This window comes from Nycticebus coucang, chromosome 3 (assembly GCF_027406575.1).
Source record: "Nycticebus coucang isolate mNycCou1 chromosome 3, mNycCou1.pri, whole genome shotgun sequence".
NCBI lineage: Eukaryota > Metazoa > Chordata > Mammalia > Primates > Lorisidae > Nycticebus > Nycticebus coucang.
The window spans coordinates 94,160,991-94,175,255 of NC_069782.1; the positions used below are offsets into that span (position 1 = coordinate 94,160,991).

The 14,265-nt window shown below is 42.6% G+C and overlaps 1 protein-coding gene across 7 annotated transcripts in view; it reads left to right on the forward strand.

Moving 5' to 3' along the window:
* Positions 1-3,116: 3,116 nt before the first annotated feature.
* Positions 3,117-14,265, forward strand: part of ANXA7 (annexin A7) — a 28,937-nt gene continuing 17,788 nt past the window's right edge. Inside the window, exons 1-6 of one of the 7 annotated variants that reach the window (XM_053586118.1) lie at positions 3,117-3,181; positions 8,188-8,242; positions 10,685-10,889; positions 11,566-11,676; positions 13,046-13,098; positions 13,841-13,906. In XM_053586118.1, the coding sequence (XP_053442093.1) occupies positions 8,189-8,242; positions 10,685-10,889; positions 11,566-11,676; positions 13,046-13,098; positions 13,841-13,906 (489 nt within the window). In that variant the 5' untranslated portion in view covers positions 3,117-3,181; position 8,188. Of the gene's footprint in view, positions 3,182-3,211; positions 3,718-8,187; positions 8,243-10,684; positions 10,890-11,565; positions 11,677-13,045; positions 13,099-13,840; positions 13,907-14,265 lie in introns of those variants that run through there. The other 6 variants (XM_053586117.1, XM_053586120.1, XM_053586121.1 and 3 more) reach the window with 6 other exon arrangements.

Sequence of the window (14,265 nt, forward strand, 5' to 3'; positions counted from 1 at the left end):
AGGGTTGTATATCTGTCAAGAGTCTTATCTGGAGACAAACTACACAGTACACACAAAAATTTCCAACTTAGTAGAATGGTGGTAATAGTACATAAAAGTTCAAATGTCTAGCTTCATGCTAAATGCTGATAATTCTAAGATGGCTTCTTCCCTGAAAGTGTTTCCGTTTAACAGAAGACTGACATAGCAAGGACAATATAATAGTTATGTTTTCTAAAGTCAGCATGTAAAAATAAAATACAATAAAAAAGAAGCAAAGGTAGTGCCTGTGGCTCAAGGAGTGGGGTGCTGGCTCCATATACTGGAGGTGGTGGGTTTGAACCACCTAGCCAAAAAAAGAAAAAAGAAAAGAAGCAGCAAAAAATAAAGTCAGCACATGAAGTAAAAAAATATTTTCTTTTTTTTTTTTTTTGTAGAGACAGAGTCTCACTTTATGGCCCTCGGTAGAGTGCCGTGGCCTCACACGGCTCACAGCAACCTCCAATTCCTGGGCTTAAGCGATTCTCTTGCCTCAGCCTCCCGAGCAGCTGGGACTACAGGCGCCCGCCACAACGCCCGGCTATTTTTTGGTTGCAATTTGGCCGGGGCCGGGTTTGAACCTGCCACCCTCGGTATATGGGGCCGGCGTGTAAAAAAAATATTTTCAAAACTGTCTTTGACAATCCCTTAGGATAATACTCCCTTAGGTTCTCTCAGTGGGTCTATCAGAGTCAAGTTTTTCCTCCATTATTGGAAAGAAATCTCTAGTTGATCACCAGATGATGTTGGTTGGCTAGGTTTAGGAGCCCTATTATAGTCCATCAGATAATTATTTAATGAACACTTACTATTGGGCTGTAAAGATAATCCTTGTTCTCAAACAGTAAACACAAAATTCCAGATACTTTTAAGTGCTATAAAGAAAATTAAATATAGTAATGAGAATATAACTGGTAGTGATATTGGTGGCAGGGGCAGCTATTAATGCTATATCAGAGAGTACTTCTCTGAAGAGATGACATTTGAGATGACACAGTGGAGAATATTCTGAGTAGAAAAAATAGTAAGAGCAAAGTCCTGAGAATCTCTGGTGTGTTAGGTCACAAGCTTGGTATGTTTGAATAAAAGGCCATGGTGACCAGAGTTTAGTAATTGAGAAGGAAGGTGAAAAGGGGTGAGATGAGAGAAGTAGGCATGGACTAGCTTATGTAGGGCCTAATATGACCTGTATAAAGTTTTGATTTTATTTTGGTTTTGGGAGGAACCTGTTAAAGAAGTTTAATAAAGGAATGACATTTATTCTTTAGAAAGATCACTCTGACTTGGGGGTTTCTCAATAATTTTGAGCTAAATAATTTTGGGCTAAATAATTCTTTGGTATAGAAATTGTATGATATTGATAGCATCCTACAACATTGTAAGCACCGTAGGATACTTAGTAGCATCCCTGGCTCTACTCATTAAATGCAAGTAACACCCTCCCATCCTAGTTTTGACCTCCCAAAATGTCTCCAAACATGGCCAAGTGTCCCCTGAGGGGACAAAAAAAAGTTTATGTATACTTAACACCAAGATCTGACACGGTGTTGGAACATATCCTGACCTTCAGAAGTATTTTGTTTTGTTTTTGCTAAGTTTATGCTCATTGTGCTTTGACTTCACTGTTAAATGCCACAGTGGCCATTTGTTAAAAGGCCCAATTGGGTGCAAAAAAGGGAGTATTGTAATTAAGTCTACCCAAGGGAAAGCAAGGAAAAAGAGAAGGTCAGGAAGAGTTTCTTAGAGCAGGAGGGAGACATACAACTTTTGAATCAAGTCTAAATAGATGAATAATTGTAAAAAGGTGGGCAGTTGTTTCTAAGCAGAGGAAGCCGGAGCAAAGAGTCCCTGACCCTGGAGTGTCTTTTATGCCAGGAAAAGACAAGTTGAAAGGAAATGGGAAATGAAGTGATAGTGTCTGAACAGGCACCTGGATATTTGGGCCTACAGTTCAGGAAAGTTGGCGGGAAAGCAAGAGATTTATAAAATATCCTCTTATGGTGATAATTAAAGGAGAGGGAGGGGTTGGGGATGAGCTCACCAAGGTAGTGATGTAAACAGAGTAGTAAGGGCAGGCTTCTTAGGGAATACTTAATTCTGGGGGCCTCTGGGGCAGGAAGGACAGAAAGGCCTGTTACTGGCTGGGTACACAGACTATTGTACTATTGGAGCTGAGGTACCCAGAGCATTTTGCAGTTTTGTCTACCATTGTTAAATTTGACAACTATGTGCCTTAAGTACTTTCCATTTCACTTCTGTTTCGGGGCCACGTTGATCTTGCTATTCCCACTTAAATGGAGTCTCATTCCATCCCTATGAGGAAGCTTTGTGTAGAAAAGCATGAAGAATAATGGGTTGATAGTTTTTAACCTTAGGGTGCATTAGAACCACCTGAAAGGTTTGTTAAACAGGTTTACTGGGCAGGAGTTTGAGGTCTTAAGGTGGAGTCTGAGAATTTGCATTACTAACACGTTTACAGGTGGTGTTGCTAATCTGGGAACTACATTCTGAGAACCACTGGTTTTTGCTCTGGAATGCCAATTCCGAATTAAAATATTAATCTGAACCCTTGTAATTGCCCTAAATTCTTAATGCTAATGTGTATTTAATGCGGTAGCGCGAGAGGGGAGCTTCGAATCACCTAATAACTCCCTTCTCTAGTGATTAGTGATTTGATTAGTTCATCTCTAGTTGATGTATCTAAAATTCCCAGTAAATATTAATTTCGCAGAAAGCCAATTTTAAGAAGACGCTTGGTTCTTAGAGGACGCATTTCAGAGGCAGGGAGGCTGCACCGGCCTCCCAGTCTCAGCCCCTTTGTCGTCAACCACTGAATAGGCTCCGGAATTCCCCCACCTCCACCCCCACCCCCAGAACTCCTGCTACTTCTTCACGGACTTGAGAGAGCACAAAAGGAATTGGGTGAGGATCTCTGGGACCAGGCTGGGCCGTCCGACGTGAGGGTATTCTCCCGCAGGTGGGGCTGTAGGACCAGATCTAGGGAAAGTCCCCGCCCTCGCCCCCTTCTGGAGCTCCGGGGCGTTCCCGGCTGCGGCCGCGAAGCTAATTGGTTGCATGTCCTGGTGCCCCGCCCACCCTGGGCCCGCCCCGGCTCCATCTTGAGGGCTACCGGGTTGGGCTGTGACGCTGCTCCGGGGGTCAGGTGAGGAGCGGTGTCCCCTCTGGTTCCCTCCCCCTAGTCCGCCTGGGTCACCTTGCCCCCGGTCCGCTGTGGGGCCTTGCGCGTGTCCCGCGCCCTGGCGCAGTGGTGGGGCCGTGTGGGTCTTCCGGGTGGCGGCGACTGGGTGTGTGCTTGTCGGGACCCAGACTGCCGGGGAGGAAGGGAAGAGAAAGGAAAGAGGGGTCGCTGGGGTGAGGCGGGTGAGGCGGGTGAGGCGGCTGGTCACACGTGCGGGAAGACGAGGAAGTCCTCTCGGTCTGTCCTCTGTGCCTTTTGGCCTTTCGGAGATCCGAGGCACCTTTGACGCCCTGCCCTCAGGCAGGTGGACCACAGGTGGAAGGGTTGAGGCCAGAAGGTAGCCCTGCTGAAGCGACTTTAAGGAAGGCTGAGTAGAGAAACCAGTGAGTAGTACCGGAAGCTGGCGGTGACTAGATTTTCAGTGACACAGCAAATTTAGGGAAACTTGGCAAATTTGTTTTGTGCTTGATGAACTCTAGGGCTGACTGCACAAACTTAAGGTTGGTCACATTTACGATTCTTGGAAACTATTTTAGGATTGCTTTCCAGATTTGATTCTAGTTCCCTTACTCCAGCAAACGTGTGCTGATTCTAAACCGTCTTCAAGGAAACCAAGATACAGAGATGGGTGTCCACCATAAAGTGACAGAAATGAAGTCTGTATTCCGACTGTCCTTTTGTTTTTTAAAGGTAGATAAGGCTTTATTACAAGCTGAAAAGAAGTGAAAGTACAGTGTTGAGCAGGAGCTGGCCCACAGGGACCTTAATTTTTGGCCAGCTGGTAAAGAGCTAATCTGCTAAAATTACCTGTCCTATTTAGGCAGTGAGTGTAATGAGTTACCTGTCAGGCAAAGAAAGAGTTTCAAGCACTAGATAAGGCAGATAAAAGAGGTGATTTTGGCCACTGCAAACTTAAGCATCATTCAGTCCTGTGTCGTGGAGGGCAGTCTACCTGTTGCCTGTAAAGGACTAGCTGTGTCCCCACATTCTCTATCCAATTTGCTGACTAATTTAAATGGTCCTTTCAAACCTAGAGGCCAGTTTTGTATAATCTTATCTGCCGATTCCCATCTTCAGTCACACTTCCTGTTTTGTGTATTTTCCTCCATAAATTTGCAACAGTTGTCTCTTGTGTAGTCCTAGGCTTTATGCCATCTATGACACACCCATAGTGAGACCTAACCCTTTTACTAGCTGACTCACTCGGTGGAGATGGTTTAGAGAACCAAGAATGATTTTCTCGTCTTTTATAAGTGGTTGCTGACAAAATGTTAAAAAGAAAATCTCTGGATCACCAGTATAATCTTACCTGGGCAAAGCTGAGTAATTTGAGTCATCTTGGGATTTGTTTAGCTTTTTACGAAAACCTTAAAAGTACTTTTTGAGGAGATGATATGTGCTTAATTCTAAAAAGACTAAAATACATTGAAAAGTCTCCCCATTGTGCCCCAGCTCTCCTCCCAGCAGGCAGCCCCTGCTTTCTACTTCAGATATCCTTTCAGGGATATTCTATACATATATAAAAAAAATGTGTGTTTTTACGCATATGGTTACAGACTACCTATGCAATTTTCACTTTCTCTTTTTTACTTAATATGTATTGGAGATGGTTTCAAATGAGTAAAAAGACACACCCCTGCCCCTTTAAGACAGTTTCTGTTACCTGGGCTTAAATGCAGTGGCATCATCATAGCTTGCTGCAACCTCAAGTTCTTGGGCTCAAGTATCAAGCCTCCCCAGTAGCTGGGACCACAGGTGCGAGCCCCCACGTCTGGCTAATTTTTCTATTTTTTATAGAGATGGGAGTGGTGGTGGAGGTGGAGAGTGTCTTATTCGTGCTCAGGCTGGTCTGGAACTTCAGACCTTAATCGATCCTCCCACCAGGGCATACCAAAATGCTAGGATTACAGGCGTGAGCCACTCCTGGCTGTGCCTCATTTTTAATAGCTGCATAACACTTTATTGTATGGGATATCCATAATCTGTTCCACCTTTCTCTGATTGATGGCTGTTTAGATTGTTTTTAACCTTTTCCTCTTACAAATAATGTTGTAATGAATAATCTCAACCCTCTAAGCCTACCCTGGACTCTCTGTTGATCAGCCTGTCCTGAAGCATATACGAAGGCATCACTTTGGAATTTAGGATTTTAGAAGTTGTATGCCACATTTTATAGATATGTTGCCCAGACTGGTCTCAAAACTCCTGGCCTAAAATCTTCCTGCCTTGGCCTCCCAAAGTGCTGGGATCACAGATGTGAGCCACTACACCTAGCCCTCTGTTTTTAAATGTTAGAAATTTTTTATCATGAGATCAGTAAACAATTGCAAAATAAACACAGTAATAAAAATGTTTAAAAGAAATTTTAACAGTGACATACTGATATTAAGAATCTTTATATTTTTAGGCCATGTGTGGTGGCTCATGCCTGTAATCCTAGCCCTCTGGGAGGCCAAGGCAGATAGATCCCCTGAGCTCAGGAGTTACAGATAAGCCTGAGCAAGGGAGAGATCCCATCTCTAAAAATAGCTGGGCATTGTGGTAGTAGTAGTCTTGAGTGTTACACTTTTTTTCCTTTCTTAAAATGTATATATTTTTGGCACCATTGTATACTTCAGTATGTATCTGGGCTACTAGGGAGGCTGAGGAAGAGGATTGATTGTTTGAGCCCAAGAGTTTGAGGTGAGCTGTGTTGCCCCGGCACTCTACTTAGGGCAACAAAGTGAGACTCTGTCTCAAAAAAAGAAACTTTATAAAGTATGATAATGACATGGTTATATTTTTAAAATAGACTTGTTCATTTTTTTCAAAGTCTTTGTTTTTATTATTATTATTTTTTGAGACAGACTCAAGCTGTCACCCTCGGTAGAGTGCTGTAGCGTAACAGCTCACAGCAACCTCAAACTCTCAGGCCCAAGTGATCCTCTTGCCTCAGCCTCTCAGATAGCTGGGGATAAAGGGGCCTGCCACAACGCCTAGCTATTTTTTGGTTATACCTGTCATTGTTGTTTGGCGGGCTTGGGCTGGATTTGAACCTGCCAGCTCTGGTGTTATGTGGCTGACACCCTAGGTGCTTGAGCCACAGACACTAAGCCAAAGTCTTTTTTTTTTTTTTTGTGGTTTTTGGCCGGGGCTGGGTTTGAACCCACCACCTCCGGCATATGGGACCAGCGCCCTACTCCTTGAGCCACAGGCGCCACCCCCAAAGTCTTTGTTTTTAAAAATACATACTGAAGTATACAATGGTGCCAAAAATATATACATTTTAAGAAAGGAAAAAAAGTGTAATACTCGACTTTTTTTTTTTTTTTTGTAGAGACAGAGTTTCACTTTATCGCCCTCGGTAGAGTGCTGTGGCGTCACACAGCTCACAGAAACCTCCAACTCCTGGGCTTAGGCAATTCTCCTGCCTCAGCCTCCCGAGTAGCTGGGACTACAGGCGCCCGCCACAACGCCCGGCTATTTTTTTGTTGCAGTTTGGCCGGGGCCGGGTTTGAACCCGCCACCCTCGGTATATGGGGCCGGCGCCCTGCTCACTGAGCCACAGGCGCCGCCCAAGACTTTTTTTTTTTTCTCTTTTTTAAAGAGTCTCAATCTGTTGCCCTGAGTAGATTGTCATGGCTGTCACCCTAGTTCACAGCAACCTCAGTCTCTTGGGCTTGAGCAATCCTCTTGCTTCAGCCTCTCGAGTAGCTAGGACTTCAGGCATGGGCCGCAATGCCCAGCTAATTTTCCCATTTTTAGTAGAGAAGGGGGTCTCTCTCTTGCTCAGGCTGATCTTGTACTCCTGAGTCAAGCAGTCCACCTGCCTCACCCTCTCGGGGTGCTAGGATTACAGGCATGAGCTACTGTTCCTGGTCTCTTAATTAGATTTGACTTGCAAATACAAGAGGTGCTCAACATGACTTGTATTTACCTTTTATTATTTGTATATATTATTACAATTTTAATACCGTTTTTCCCTTTCTTAAAGTATGTATGCACATTTTTGGCGCCCTCTGTATATAGGTTAAAATGATACAGTGTCTGAGATTTGCCTCAAAATCATCCAGTGGAGTGGTGGGGAGTGAGTGAGAGTATTAAAAAAACAAGATTGTCCATGAATTGGTAATTGTTGCAGCTGGGTGGTGGATCCATGGGATTTATCTTTACTTTTGAATGAGTTTGAAATTTTTCATAATCACAAGTTAAAAGAAAAAGAAACCAGGGTTTAATCCAGATATATGTGACTCCAGAAAGTTAACTTTTAACCATTATACCATTGTTTCTCATCAAAATGGTATAACCATACAGGAGGATTTCTGTGGTACCCAGAAAGCATTTTTTATTTTAATAGTTATATGTTCATTTTAATATTATGTTTTATTTGTGGCAAGAAACCTATGGGGAGTTTTCTGTTTATGGATGTAATGTAAAACATAAATATAAATAAAAAATTAGTTTTAAGAAAAAATAGCATTAGTAAATTGAGGTATGACAAAAATTGTATGCCGTTAACAATGAAGTTGAAACTTTGCTATACAAACTCCATTAGTGTAAATGGTGAAAAGCAGCATTTTATCAGCTTCTACCACTAATATCCATATTTTATTTTAATAGCGTTTTATCAGCTTCTACCACTAATATCCACATTTTATTTATTTATTATTGAACCAGAGTCTCCTTTGCCCTGGGTAGAGGCTGTGGTGTCATAGCTCACCACAACCTTGAGACAGTGTTCTCACTTTGCTCAGGCTGGTCTTAAACTTCTGAGCTTAGACAATCTGCCCACCTTGGTCTCCCAGAGTGGTAGGATACAGGCATGAGCACCGTGCCTGGTGTTAATATCCACATTTTAATGTCTATCAGACTCTTGAAAGAAGGAATATTGTGCATAAAACCCTGTGTGTGTGTGTCCTTCTGTATATCTGCATAAGAAATTACAGAGGACTCTTATAAGAAATTACAGAGAACTCTTTTTATTGTTGCAGAATGTCATACCCAGGCTATCCTCCTAAAGGCTACCCACCTTTCCCTGGATATCCTGTAAGTACTGCCACTTACCCTGTTTCCCGTGCTCCCAAAGATGCTCTGGGTCTTTGGGTGGCGCCTGTGGCTCAAGGGGTAGGGCGCCGGTCCCATATGCTGGAGGTGGTGGGTTCAAACCCAGCCCCGGCCAAAAAAAAAGATGCTCTGGGTCTTATTTTCAGGGGACGTCTTATCTTTCCTGTAAGTAGGTCTTATTTTCGGAGGATGTCTAATTTTTGGGGAAATAGGGTATAATACTAAAATAACTGGTGTCCTTGAAACAGATGTTGTATAGGAGTAACTCAAGACTAACCTTATAGGTGTGCTATACCAGAGGTTGTAAGCTCAAATGGCCAGATGTCTTGTGTAGAATAAGTGAATGAAGGCAGGTGTTGTGGGGGAACTCAAGAGCACTTGCCTCACCTATGGCCAGCTGTAGCCTGATGTGGCCATGCAAAGAGGCCAACCCAGTGTTGCCAGATACTCTGAATTTTTTAGGTAAAGCCAGGAACCTGGATTTTATGTAAAATTGCCCTCAATTTTTTTTCTTTTGGTGGAAGTGTTGGGGATTTAACCTAGGGCCTCATGCACCAAATTTTTAAAAATTTAGAAGTTAATTTTTAAAAGTTAACTGCTAAATAGGCCTTTAAGACATGTATGTAGGGGCGGCGCCTATAGCTCAGTGAGTAGGGGCCAGCCCCATATATTGAGGGTAGCGGGTTCAAACCCGGCCCCGGCCAAACTGCAACAAAAAAATAGCCAGGCGTTGTAGCAGGCGCCTGTAGTCCCAGCTACTCGGGAGGCTGAGGCAAGAGAATCGCATAAGCCCAAGAGCTGGAGGTTGCTGTGAGCTGTGTGACGTCATGGCACTCTACCGAGAGCGGTAAAGTGAGACTCTGTCTCTACCAAAGAAAAAAAAAAAAAAAAGACATGTATGTTAACTAAATCTATCTCATGAATCACTAGATTATAACCTTTGTGTCAGAAGGTTATTAAAATAATTAAGAAGGGCTTGACTCAGTAAAAAACTGCAGTGGATCAGAGGCCCCTAGATTTGTGTTTCTGGAACTTTCAGTCTCTCGTGAATTTATTGTGATTGAAGTCAGTACTAGGAATATGTTCCCAAGTCCTTGTGTACTAAACTGAACCCTGGCAGTCATTTCAGTCAGTGGAAGCTAATTGCTAAAACAAATAACCCCTAAATCTCAGTGGCTTAACACAATAAAAATGTATTTCTTGCTTTCTTCAGTCTCCTGGAAGTCAGTGGTGGGGTAGGAGTTGGGTTGGAGGAGACTTTCACACAGCGTTTCAGGTTCCCAGGCTGCTGCTTCATATTGATTTTACCATTCTCTGTCACCTACACTTTTCCACTGGATCCTGTGCTTATGCCTGCCGGTGAAGGAAGGAAGAGGGCAGATGTTTTTAGGGACCAGATTAGATTGGAAGTGTTGTACATCACTTCTGTCTATGTTTATTCCCTATTTATCCAATCATGTGGTCCTACCTAATAGTAAGGAGGTCAGAGAAATATAATATCTGTAGCTTGTGGCCTGGGGAGAAAGAGTTTGACATGTAACTCTTAGACATTTTGTGCTCTAAACTATGAAGTTCAAAATGTCACACCCTGTTTATGACTCAGGTCACCTTTTCATTTTTTTTTTTTTATATTATGCAACAGATCTAGGTGTGTTGCAAGAAAGCCATGAATCCTCTCTGTAGGGTAGAGAGAGGAAGTTCTGTCTCATGTTTCCAGATGTTAGGAAAATGAAGAAACTAATGAGCTTTGTTAGTTCCTGCGGCCTTGAGGTTTGTAAAGAATCTGTTTGTGATTCCCAAATAGAAAAAAGCAAACCCTTTTTGCCTGCCCCAAGTAGAATTAAATTTAAGTGAGTTCTGACAAACCAGTGTCTTGAGAAACTAGTGTACTGATAAATTAGAATAAGACATCAGAATTTCTTTTTTTTTTTTTTTTTTTTGGCCGGGGCTGGGTTTGAACCCACCACCTCCGGCATATGGGGCTGGTGCCCTACTCCTTGAGCCACAGGCGCCGCCCAACACCAGGATTTCTTTTTTTCTTTTTTTTTTTGTAGAGACAGAGTCTCACTGTACCGCCCTCGGGTAGAGTGCTGTGGCCTCACACGGCTCACAGCAACCTCTAACTCTCGGGCTTACGCGATTCTCTTGCCTCAGCCTCCCGAGCAGCTGGGACTACAGGCGCCCGCCACAACGCCCGGCTATTTTTTTGTTACAGTTTGGCCGGGGCCGGGTATGAACCCGCCACCCTCGGCATATGGGGCCGGCGCCCTTCTCACTGAGCCACAGGCGCCGCCCAGGGATTTCTAATGGGACTTTTTAAAAGTAAAAGAACAAGCTAGGCCTTACTAATAATCTCTGTTCTTATTTTTAGATGCATCATATTTCCTGTGATGACATTCATTTAAAATTGTTTTCATTTTTTAGCCTGCAGGTCAGGAATCATCTTTTCCCCCTCCAGGCCAGTATCCTTATCCTAGCGGCTTTCCTCCAATGGGAGGAGGTGCTTACCCACAAGTGCCAAGTAGTGCCTACCCAGGAGCTGGAGGCTACCCTGCACCTGGAGGTTATCCAGCCCCTGGAGGCTATCCTGGTGCCCCACAGCCAGGGGGAGCACCATCCTATCCTGGAGGTGAGTTTTGGGTGTGGAATTAGCAATGATTTGGGATTGTAGCACTTTTTCCTTCTCTCCTTGATCCTGTTCATTCCTGCTTGTTTTGAATGAGGTTACAGTTGCTCTTAGCTAACCTTTTAGACCAGCGGTTCTCAACATGTGGGTCACAACCCCACAGGATCTGTATTAAAGGGTTGCAGCATTAGGAAGGTTGCGAACCACTGTTTTAGACCATAAGGACCTAGCTGGCAAGATAGAGAAATAATTGTTCTCAGGTGGCATAAAAGCTGGGAGCAATTTCAGAAATTCCATTGTGAAGGGAATGGCAATAAATCTCATAGTAATAAAGGACCAATATATAACACTCTGATTATCTGTAATATTAAATTATTATTAAGACACTCAGATTAACATGACTGACCTTTAGGAGAGCTTTACCAAAGGTAGTAAAATAAAAAGACTTAGTATTTTTGTATTATAAGTTAATAAGGAAGATAAATATAGTACAAATTTTAAAAATTTATCTTTTAATAGAGAAAGAGTTGGTGAGAAGTTTTGATTTTGGACAAAAAGGGGCTGCTGTTACATCATTAATAGCATATTTTTTCCACTAATGACAGTAGACATGTTTCTGAAGTTACCGCTGCAGTCATGGGGCTGTCACTATAGTTTATTCAACTGTTCTTTTCTCTAGTTCCTCCAGGCCAAGGATTTGGAGTCCCTCCAGGTGGAGCAGGCTTTTCTGGCTATCCACAGCCACCCTCACAGTCTTATGGTGGTGGTCCAACACAGGTCCCACTACCTGGTAGGTACCAGGTGTCCAGAGAAAAATAATATCATGATATTTTGAGATTTTCAATTGCCATGAAGAGAACTTAGTTTATGTTCGGGATGGTCAGTAAATGTTTATGTATTGCTATAAATAATTTTAAATATATGGTTTAATGAAATAATATGATGGAAAAGCTTTATCAGGAAAATGAAGCTGTGTTCCAAAGCCAAAAAGAAAACCCTTCAGGAACTTCTCACTTTGCTGAATCCTGTACTGTGAATGAAATGACCCCCTGAATTATATCCTAATAGCCATTCCAGATGAACTCAGTTCAAGTTTGTTTCAAGTTTAAGAGGAGAAAGTATCGTTTATTAGGATCTTATGTAGAACCTAGAATGTTAAAAAGGCTCTTGGCTGGGTGCAGTGGTTTATGTCTGTAATCCTAGCACTTTGGGAGGTCAGCAGGATTGTTTGGGGCCAGAAGTTCAAGACCAGCCTGAGAGTGAGACCTTGTCTCTACAAAAAAAAAACAGTAAAATTAGCCAGGTGTGGTTTGGGCCCCTGAAGTCCCAGCTACTCAAGAGGGTGAGGCAGGACGATTGCTTAAGCCTAGGAGTTTGAGGTTGCAGTAAGCTATAATGATGCTACTGCACTCTAGCATAGGCAACAGAGTAAGAACTTGTCTCCAAAAAAAAGGTTTTATGACCAAAATTGGTTTTATAATACAGTAGAATAGTTGACTACTCAAGGGACTGTAATAAATTAGTCAACATATGGAGATGGTTAACATAAGGAATGAGGCTTACTATGTGGATATGTACACATGGTATATGTCCAGTCTATCAAAATTAGTTCAACTTAAGGAGGTGGTTAATGTAGGGAAGTGGTCAACTATGGATGTTCTACTGTATTTTAAAAATTGATCATAGTCCTCTGGGAGGCCAAGGTGGGTGGATTGCCTGAACTCACGAGTTCAAGACCAGTCTGAGCCAGAGCGAGACCTCATCTCTAAAAATAGCCAGGCCTTGTAGTGGGTGCATGTAGTCCCACCTACTCAGGAGGCTGAGGCAAGAGAATCACTTGAGCCCAAGAGTTTGAGGCTGCTGTGAGCTGTGACACCACAGCACTCTACCCATGGTGACAATGTGAGACTCTGTCTCAAAAAAAAAAGTCACAGTGGGCGGCCCCTGTGGCTCAAGGAGTAGGGTGCCGGTCCCATATGCCAGAGGTGGTGGGTTCAAACCTAGCCCCGGCCAAAAACCACACACCCACAAAAAAAAAAAAGTCATAGTGAATATCGCATTGTGAATATTCTTATGTTTCCATATTCATAGTAATCAATGCCACTTTTAAAATGAGATTATATAATACCTGTTTGCCATATTTATTTTTTGACACACAGGTGGCTTTCCTGGAGGACAGTATCCTGGAGGACAAGCTCCTTACCCTAGTCAGGTATGTTTGCTCCTATTTGGGGGACTTTTGTTTTTGTTTTTGAGACAGGATCTCATTCTGATACCCAGCCTGGAGGGCAGTGGTGCACTCACAGCTCACTGTAACTTTGAACTCTTAAGTTCCAACAATCCTCCCATCACAGCTTCCCTAGTAGCTGTGGGACTACAGGTGCATGCTATCATGCCTGGTTAATTTTCAAGTGTATTTGTAGACAAAGGGTTTCATTATGTTGATCAAGCTGGTCTCAAACTCCTGGCCTTGAGCAATCCTCCTGTCTCAGCCTCCCAAAATGCTGAGATTAGAGGCATAAACCATTGTGACTACCCTACTCCTTACTTTTAAGTTTAGTCTGAGTAAATGGATAATACCAAAGAAGGGGCCCAATCTTTTGATGATGATAGAGATTTCCCTGAAGCAGAGGAAATGGTCTATCATAGTAACTTTTGACTTTAATCTTTGCTTTTGATAGACCATGTGATTTCTTCGGTCCATCTGTTTTAAATACTGTCCTGATGACAAACATAGGTCTTTCTCACTGGTGGTGATGCTCATACTTTATCTTAGACATTCACGTGGGCTCTTGGCATTGGTGTTAATTCTATTACCTCTTCCCTGCCTATGCTAGCAGTTATAACTATGAACTTGGGTAACTGGGTGATTGGTATTTATGCAATGATTTCTGATTTCTGAAGGGTGGTTTTGTTTTCCACTTTTACCTTTATACTTTACACTCTACTTTCAGATCAATACAGAGTCCTTTCCTTCCTGTCCTGTTTTCTCTCCTGTTTCTTTGGATTATAGCAGTGAAGTGAGTAAGGTTTTCTAGTGATCACTAATCACTAGGTCCCCTATATGTGCTTTCATTTGTTTCTGATTTCTCACCTTTTCTTTAGGACTCAAATGTATCTGTTTTCTTTTTATGTCCCTGTAGTGATTGGCAGGGCTTTAAACATGGTGGCCCTTGAAGTCTGTTGAGTTGATTTCTTAGTATCCCTACTCAAAAACTTTCTGAGTTTCCCATATGTCAAATATTTGCCCTATATTTGTACAGCTCCTTAATTTAATACTGTTTTATTCTTTTTTTTTTTTTTTTTTTTTTTTTTTTTTTTTTTGTAGAGACAGAGTCTCACTTTATGGCCCTCGGTAGAGTGCCGTGGCCTCACACAG